The sequence below is a fragment of the Protomyctophum bolini genome (assembly GCF_963924005.1).
Source record: "Protomyctophum bolini genome assembly, chromosome: 18".
NCBI classification, from domain to species: Eukaryota; Metazoa; Chordata; class Actinopteri; order Myctophiformes; family Myctophidae; genus Protomyctophum; species Protomyctophum bolini.
The window spans coordinates 10,976,214-10,985,771 of NC_137879.1; the positions used below are offsets into that span (position 1 = coordinate 10,976,214).

The following is a 9,558-nucleotide window of genomic DNA, read 5'->3' on the forward strand; positions in this document are numbered from 1 at the left end:
CTTTGCCAGTCACCTATCTCTCACCTATCTCACTGATAGGTCGCCAGAGTTACCCACTGAATATTGGTACTCCATATATGGAGATATCCAACATATCTTACTAAGTTACTAATGATCCAAGGCTGACATCACAAACCCCATATTGGGACCAGGCTGTTCTAGAGATCCATATATGGAGACGACAGAGACATTTAGTGCTGACATCATGCCGATGTAGAACTCCATATATGGATATAGACGACAGACATCGTCATCGTGACAAGCATCCAGCCAAGCCTTATATATTATCAAGAGCCCTTGAGTTACAAAGCAAGCAGTAGTATTGAATAGTATTTTATAGCCAGTCAGTCTCTCACATACCTAAGCCTCCTTGTTTCATTTAAAATGGCGTCCACCCAGGAGAAGCTGATCACCCACGTGACGACGGAGGAGCCTATTGGCTGCAGGAACAAGGTGACAGTGGTAGGCGTCGGCATGGTGGGCATGGCCTGTGCCGTCAGCGTCCTGCTCAAGGACCTGTGTGACGAGCTGGCGCTGGTCGACGTGATGGAGGACAAGCTGAAGGGCGAAGCCATGGACCTGCAGCACGCCTCGCTCTTCCTCAAGACGCGCAGGATCGTGGCCGACAAGGACTACAGCTGCACCGCCAACTCCAGGGTGGTGGTGGTCACCGCCGGAGCGCGCCAGCAGGAGGGCGAGAGCCGCCTGAACCTGGTGCAGCGCAACGTCGACATCTTCAAGTTCATCATCCCCAACGTGGTGAAGCACAGCCCCGACGCCGTGCTGCTGGTGGTGTCCAACCCCGTGGACATCCTGACCTACGTGGCCTGGAAGCTGAGCGGCTTCCCGCGGCACCGCGTCATCGGCTCCGGCACCAACCTGGACTCGGCCCGCTTCCGCCACGCCGTGGGCGAGAGGCTCCGCCTGCACCCCTCCAGCTGCCACGGCTGGATCGTGGGAGAGCACGGGGACTCCAGCGTGGCCGTGTGGAGCGGCGTGAACGTGGCCGGCGTCGCCCTGCAGGGCCTCAACCCCGAGATGGGCGCCGCCGGCGGCGGCGACGGCGAGGACTGGAAGGCGGTCCACAGGACGGTGGTGGACGGAGCCTACGAGGTGATCAGGCTGAAGGGCTACACGTCCTGGGCCATCGGCATGTCCGTGGCCGACCTGGTGGAGAGCCTGCTGAAGAACCTCCGCAAGGTGCACCCCGTGTCCACCCTGGTCCAGGGCATGCACGGGGTGAAGGACGAGGTGTTCCTGAGCGTGCCCTGCGTGCTGGGCAACGGCGGCCTGACGGACGTCATCCGCTTGGCGCTGAAGCCCTCCGAGGAGGAGCAGCTGGTGAAGAGCGCCGAGACGCTGTGGGCGGTGCAGAAGGAGCTTAACTTGTAGAAGAGCCTTCCCCGTTTGACCTCTGACCTATACCCCCCCCCCCTGAACTGTATTAATGTACCCCTAATATCCATCCATCCATCCATCTTCAACCACTTATCCGTAGTCAGGTCACGGGGACAACAGCTCCACCAGAGATCTCCAGACCACTCCAGAGCAACATTGGTAACTTCCTCCTGGGGGATCCCGATACATGTACCTCTATGTACCCCTGAAAGCGCTATGCGAATGGCACCTCTGAATGCCTAAAACCAATGGCCATCAACCGAGCTCAACAAAATTATAACAAAGAACTGCATGCAAATCATTTACAATCCTTCTTGATTGGTTTTCAGTGTGCTTGTGCACATCAAATAACGCCCAAAGATATGTTTTTCATTATTTAAACAACCGAGTATTTAGTCTAATAGCATGAGTTGGGAAACTGTCTAATATACTTGATGGCTGGATGCTGGCTTGTTGTGCTCTACCACCAAATACATCAATCACTAGTAAAAACGCTACAAATGGAATGGATGGACGATTATGCAAAAAACAATTGCGATGGTGCGCCCGCTGGCCTAGCGGTCCAGGCGCATGCCACATATAGACACTGGCCTGACAGTGCATTGGGGGGTCTCTCTCCCCGTCTCTCTCTCCCTCTTTCCTGTCAGTATTCACTTGTATCCATCTATCTATCAATAAAGGCAGAAAAGCAAAAAGCATTAAACAAAAAAATAAAAAAAACAATTACGATCATCTCAAATAATTGTGATTAAATGATATAATTGTGACAACCCTAAATCCAATGCAAAGAATAAGGCCTTGTCCCAGCAGGCGTTGCACTCTATAGCGCTACTCTATAGCGCCAGTGAGGTCAGACTACAGTGCTCTATTAGTGTCCGTCTGACGGTGGGGATTGACGTCGTTGTTATAATGCTGTTGTGTTCCTTCAAGACACGTCTATTTTGGTCCAAATATTGTTTTTTATCTTTATTTATTTTACCAGCCAGAGTCACTGCTTCACAATATAGAGAAAGCCCCAAAGGTCATGGAGGACAGAGCTCTACACTGGGTGTGAGTGACCTCTGGGGCAATGGGGCCATAGTAGCAACGAGAACGCACGTTGCACACACACGCACACACAAACACACACACACACACACACCCGCCTCTTGCCAGCAGTGTGTTGTGGGTGGCTAGGGACCCCCTGTATAAAGATGCAAAGATATTTCAATGACAAGGAGAAGTGATGAGGCTATTATGAGGAGGTAGATTTCTTTTAGCCCAAATGGGGGAGGGACAGCTAGACAGCACAGCATCTAGAGCAGTGGTTCCCAAAGTGGGGTCCGGGAACCCCCAGGGGTCCTTGAGGGAGTTCCAGGGGGTCCTCAGCTAAATGATAGTTTAGTAATGGACCCTTATGGGTCTGTAACTCAGAGAGCGAACCCAAATATTTGGAGTCAGAAGTCAGCCCAATGCAGTTGAGAACACATACCGTGAAGTTGTGAGAGTCTGTGACGGCGCTGCCATCCTCCAGGTAATGGGTTTTTGTGTAGTGGCTCGCAAACAGGCCCCTGTGAGAGACACACAAAGACAACTTATATTACACGGGCATTCAGGATGAAACCACTTGAACCCCAGCATCCATATTCCGGGGGAAAATGTGTAGGCCAAATATAGCAGGGGTCAGCTTGTAGATCGGCGATTTTCATTGAAGAGATTTGGTGTGGAGGACCTAGGGGGGAAGGTTCCATTTGTACACTCTCAGAGTTAAATTAACATTGATTTTACAATATAGGTCTCAGATAGAAATGCCATTAAATGGGGGTCCGTATAGACTAATATGCAAACGGGTGGGTCCTTGAAATTAAACAGGTTGAGAATCACTGCTAGAGCCGGAAAGATCTTCTCTTATGGAGGGTCCCTGGCATATCTTCTCTTATGGAGGGTCCCTGGCATATCTCTTCTCTTATGGAGGGTCCCTGGCATATCTCTTCTCTTATGGAGGGTCCCTGGCATATCTCTTCTCTTATGGAGGGTCCCTGGCATATCTCTTCTCTTATGGAGGGTCCCTGGCATATCTCTTCTCTTATGGAGGGTCCCTGGCATATCTCTTCTCTTATGGAGGGTCCCTGGCATATCTCTTCAAATGGGGGTCCGTGAGCTAATTATAGTAGTGTCAATTTGGGGGTCCTTGACATGTAAAGGTTAGGTAACCACTAATCTAGATTCTAGAGGGGATGTTTAGGGTTGCCGGCGGCAGACCTGCCACGATTACACATTTAAGTCAACGATTCATTGTCACACTAATAATTGCGATTAACGATTTAATTGTGATTTATGCATTGAACATTGAAAGTGACAATTTGTACTTCTGTTTGCCTTTTAGCCTTCGTAAACACAAATTGCTGCACATACAGTATGTGACAAATATATATACATGACAAAACCACCAACGAATTTATTTTTACAAAGTAATAGTTGATCTACAAGATCTGCTACTATTGACAATGTATTGACAATGTATGGACACTTTTCAACATGAAAACGATAATTATGCAAAAATAATTCTTATCTAAAAAAAAGTAATTAGGCTAATCATTTTGACAGGCCTAGTTACCGGTCATTATTATTATTATTATTGTATCGTTTGTTTTTTATTTCTTGTTGGTTGAAGTCGTTACCAACCACCACCTTTGAGAAAATCACATCACTTATATAGTATACATAGATTATTGAAAATTCATGACATGGCTTTGACTCTCACCAAGTCGAAGTCTAGGTCTGCAACTATCAATTATTTTCTAAGAGGTTACTCTATGGATAACTATTTTGATTAAAATAAAAATTGAGAAGCGCGATTTTGTCAACGAATGATTAAGCTTGTTCTTTTATGGTTTTTTGTGGCTTTCGCCTTTTATGTTTTTATATTTTTTATGGAGGGACAGACAGTAGGCCGACAGGAAATGGGGGTGACATGCAGTAAAGGCCGTCAGGGTCAGGGAGTCGAACCGTCGAACTGTAGACTTATGTACTGTTCTTTATGAACTTTTAATCTTTTAAACCAATGACCTCTTCCTATAGGAAATGATTCAAAATAAGCCTTCTGGCTTCTTCCCTTCCTTGCATTGTATTTTTGTTCTTTGATATGTTATTGTCTATTTTTTTGTACTACATGCTAAATAAATAAACCTAAAAAATGAATAAACCTAAACCCACACGGCACACTGCCAGACTGGATTACCAGCCACGGTGCCTGGACCGCTGAGCCACGGCCCAGGCTATGATTACGCTTGTTTGACCTTATATCATACGATGATGACATCCCCAAAATCATAGTCATTCATTATCAATACATTATTTTATTAATGATTACTGATTATTCTTAACCCATGAAAACCTGGCTGGAATGCATCTGTCATTTTAGATTTTCAGCGATAGATAACTTGACTATATTCTGACTAAAACTAAATGAAAAACTAAATAAATAAAACAACTACATAAAAATTTGCTGTCAAAATCAACACTGCTGCAGGCTCTGTGTGGCTTCTTTGTTGACGCATCAGAGAGAGAGAGAGAGAGAGAGAGAGAGAGAGCCATGTTTTACCTCCTTCAAAATCAGACAGAAACCCATTGATTTTCCCATGACATATATATACACCCCAGGGCTCGAAATTAACTTTTTTACTTGGTAGCACTGGTGCTCCCAAATTCAGAATGAAGGAGCACCAGAAAAAAATTAGGAGCACCCACCAAAATTTTACGAGCACCAATATGTAATCGATTTTTTACATTCATTATTATTACACTTGTAGCCTACAGCAGTGGTTCCCAACATTTTTCATGTCAAGCACCCTCAAATTGACACTCATTAGCCCACGGACCCCCATTTGAAAATATATTCCAGGGACCCCCATATGAGAAGATTTTTACGGCTCTAGCAGTGATTTTCAGTTATTTACATTTCAAGGACCCCCAGTTTGACCTGAATTAGGCTACCGTTCCCCATTTCTATCTCTGGGACCCATAAAATCAAAGTTAATTTAACTGAGTGTACAAATGTACAGTGAAATTGGTTTACCCATAGTATGTAGTACACTCTCAGAGTTTCAGACCCATAAGGGTCCATTTGGTTCCTAACTATCATTTAACCGAGGACCCCTAGGGATCCCCGGACCCCACTTTGGGAACCACTGGCCTACAAGCCAGTTGGTATGAGATGCTATTTTTGTGGCAATAAACCAGTTGAAAATATAATTAAATTCTAAATACTGTCTCTGCTATAATTTCTGAATTTGTAAATGGCTACAAAACCCTTTGTTTTATGTAGGCCTGCTTTTTGATTGAAGTAAAAAAAAAATATATATATATATATATATATATATATATATATATATATATAGGCCTAATGTATATATTTATGAGAAGTTATTTTCATAACGTCATCATAAATGTGTGTGTGTGACTCCACACATTCCATTCAATTGAGCCCTTTTGTTGTCTCTCACAGCTGAGGACCTCAGGTCCAGCTGATGTTGATCACCCAATCAGTCCACGGACTGACGGGAGGTTAGAGGAAGTAGAAGAAGCCAAGGAGATATTTCTTTAAACAATCATAACTCTGGACAGGAATGGACTAGGAACTTACTTTTTTTTTTACATGCTCAGATCTTTATGCTCTACAAGTTTAAATCATCTCGCGGGAGGGAACCGGCCCGCGACACTTTCGGTCGCGATCGTTTTGGTCGCACTACAGTAATTATATGCAGTAGCACTGGTGCGCCCAGTTATATTTTGAGATCGCACAGATTAAAATTCAGGCGCATTTGCGACCAAAATGGTCGCTATTTCGAGCCCTGCACCCCACCCGCCCCTGTCCCCGCCCCCCAGACACACCCCTTCAGAGTCAGACGGCTGGCCCAGCAGGGCCCTCGCAGACACAAGAGACACGTGTGTGCACACGCACACGCACGCACACACGCACACACCTACAGAAAGAGAGAGAGAGTGTTCAGTGCACGCATTAACCCATCAATACGGGTTTGACAACCGATCTACGAGATCACAACACGTCGCGGACGTGACGAGTCACGACGACGTGTTGCGATCTTGTAAATCTGCCAGTTTTGTCGCGCGACGCGAGCATCAGTCAAGCGTTATGCATACAAATACACTACTCCCCCTCCCCCATCCCCATCCTGCATGCATTCTGGCCAGGAACAGCAGATCTACAAGATTGCGCCCGCGGCTTTGCGTCCCCGCGATCTCGTATCTTCCGCCATTTCCGCGATGACGCTCTCGTGCGACGTGAGCATCAATCAGGCGTTACACATGCACACACGCACTCCTCCACAGCCGATCTGCCCTGCCAGCCCCCACCCACCCACCCACCCACCCTACTCTACCCTTGGGCCCACCCATACACCCCACCCACCCCGTCTCTATCCCCTGTCCGTCCCCAACACACACACCCCCCACCCTGTCTCATTTATGCCTTTGCACCGCAGCTGCTGCCCAGAGACACGGAGCTCACATCTGAGCACATTAGTCACCAGATGTCACCTCTTGCTGCTGCCAGCCCCGTGGAAACATCCAGGCAGACAATGCCCCGTGCATTCTGAACATCTGACTTATAACCACGTCTCCTAGAAGAGAGAGAGAGAGGGGGGGGGTGCTCTGGACCGGAACGGCCAGAAGGAAAAGCTCAAAGCCATGTCTACAGTGACACCTACAGCTCCGTCCACGGTATTAATATCACTCACAGAGCATGTTGAGAGACAGCGCTTCATAACCTTCTTCCATTTCAAGGACCCCCCCGCCCCCCGGGTTGGATTAAGCAACATTACACGGGAGGGTGTACTCATAGTCATTAATGCATGCCTGCGATGCTGCAGAAACCGCAGGCGAGTTCCGAAAGGCAGCGCAGAAGTGCATTAATGACGGTAAAGAACACCCTCTTGTGTAATATTGCAATTATACAAACAGTTACCCTTAAAACTAAGATATTCGCTTTTTAAATGACAGATTAAGTCAACTACGACCATTAATGTCCTAAGAAACTCGCTAGCCTAGCCCCCCTGTCTGCTCTACTGCGCTCTGGGAGAACAGAGAGCAGCTGATTTCTATGTTTTGATTAGGTGTTTTCATTATGCTCATTTAAGCACGGCTAGAAGGCTGTTTCAACCAATCAGACTGGTTCCTCAAAACGACCTGTTGTATAATTTCTCAGGGCCCGCGATCTACACTGTAAAATCGTAAAGGGAAATTAATGCGACTGAGCCTCTATAAATGGAACGAAATGGAGCCGTAAGAAGGGTACATTCTGGTTCCATTTGTACACTCTCAGAGTTAAATCAATTACATTTTATGAGAGTGTACAAATAATTACCCATCAATGGTCTATTATTTTGGAGACCCCCCCCCCCCCCCAGGTGGTCCCAAGGAGACCGGACGTCGACAACCGTTCAGCCTGCCTTGAGAGACACAAGGTCGAAATGTCTTAATATAAAGAAATAAAATAAATCCATCCTGAAGGCAAGCTGTAGCAGTTTTATTAAGTAGGCTACAGAACTTGAGTACATGTACTTAATTACTTTGCACTTACACTTTACAATGACTTTACAGCAGACAGTTTGCCAAAGTAGAAGGTCTCAGTCACAAGTAAACAGTGGTAGAAGCCTTCAGAATATAGCAAACAACAAAAGAATAAGCCTATACAGGGAGAAAAATGTATGAATTCCAGAATTCCATTAACTGGCGCATGTACTTTTCAAGCTTGATGTAAAAGTTTACCGTTGCGGAAATATCTATGCATGTCTTTCTATAACAGTTTCTATAACAGCTCGCTGGTTTTAAATGATTCATAGCGGGGTTGAGTGCTACGGCGTCACGGTCCTAACGCTCAGGTGAATCTGAGGTGATGATAATAAAAATGCATCGTTTTTTTTCGTGTGGAAATTCTTGAAAAAAGGATTTTGTCTTTTGGAAATAACATCCTCTTCCTTTGGACAATGTCACGTTCCTCTAGCCCAGTGCTTCTCGAACATTCCTCTCATCTCAAGGACCCCCAAATTAATTTTACTTTTTTGCCGGGACCCCAATCTGAAAATAAATGGTGCCCGCCCAGGGACCCCCATGAAGGGATAATGATAACTATATCGTATTCGTTTTATAGGTGGTTTGATATCTGCCGTTCTGCCATCGGCCAATTGACTAAGGAGTAAGAACTCAGTGTAAACGGTCTAATTTGTGTCGTACATTCTCAAAGTTATTGTTTTAAGATATGTTTTTTTTGCCTTTAAGCCTATATTGATAGTTACAATGAAGACGGACAGGAAAGAGGGAGAGAGAGAAGGGAAGAGACATGCAGCAAAGGTCGTCATGAACGGGACTCGAACACGCGACACGCCGTCAGGCCAGAGCCCATCATGTGGCATGAGCCTGGATTCACAATTAATCTATAATTTAAAAAATAAATCTCCCCGAGAGAAGATCAGCATATTTATTGAATAGCTAAAGTGTAAAATAGGGTTAAAGTAGTTCAACCCAACTTTGAGAACCAGTGCTCTAGGACTCTGTGGTTCCCAAACTTTTAGGCTCAAGACCCAAAAGATAAATTAGATGTTTGCCCAGGACCCAAACTATAGTGCAAATATCCGATCTACAAGCTCACAGCGTGAGATCTTTCTTTGATCTCTTCATGAAAGGGGTGTTTAGACCGCCGTTTTTGGTTTAGACTAGTCATTGGTTAGACCAGTCAGTCCTGCAACTACAACCTATCTCAAACGCTCACCCTAAACCTAACCTTAACCCATGTCTAACAAATGACTAGTCTAAACTAAGTATGCACCTCCATGAAAGTACTAAGAAAAAACCCCAATATAAAAATGTTTTGACATAATAATAATTATGTATGAAACAAAAAATGAATAAAATGGAGCCATAAAAATGTGTCCATGTCCCATTTGTACCCATGTGTGGGTACAAATGGGTCCTGACTGTCCACTGTTTGGGAACCAGTGCAGGTCCATTACAAAGTGTACTGGACAGGGATCTGATGAGCCGACGGCGCATCAAGCGGGTCGTTACGTGTTCCTCCGAGCGGGGGCCGGCCACCGAGAGGTCACCCGCACTGGATGATGACACACACTCTAGCCCAGTTAGGCATGACGTCGAAATAAAAAA

General features: G+C 45.7%; 1 protein-coding gene across 1 annotated transcript; it reads left to right on the plus strand.

Moving 5' to 3' along the window:
* Positions 1-384: 384 nt before the first annotated feature.
* LOC308332652 (L-lactate dehydrogenase A chain-like) lies at positions 385-1,392 on the plus strand (the record flags this gene model as incomplete). The annotated part of the gene is made up of 1 exon (XM_080788661.1): positions 385-1,392. One exon carries the CDS (start codon positions 385-387, stop codon positions 1,390-1,392), a length of 1,008 nt encoding a protein of 335 aa, XP_080644787.1.
* Between the last annotated feature and the right edge of the window lie 8,166 nt (positions 1,393-9,558).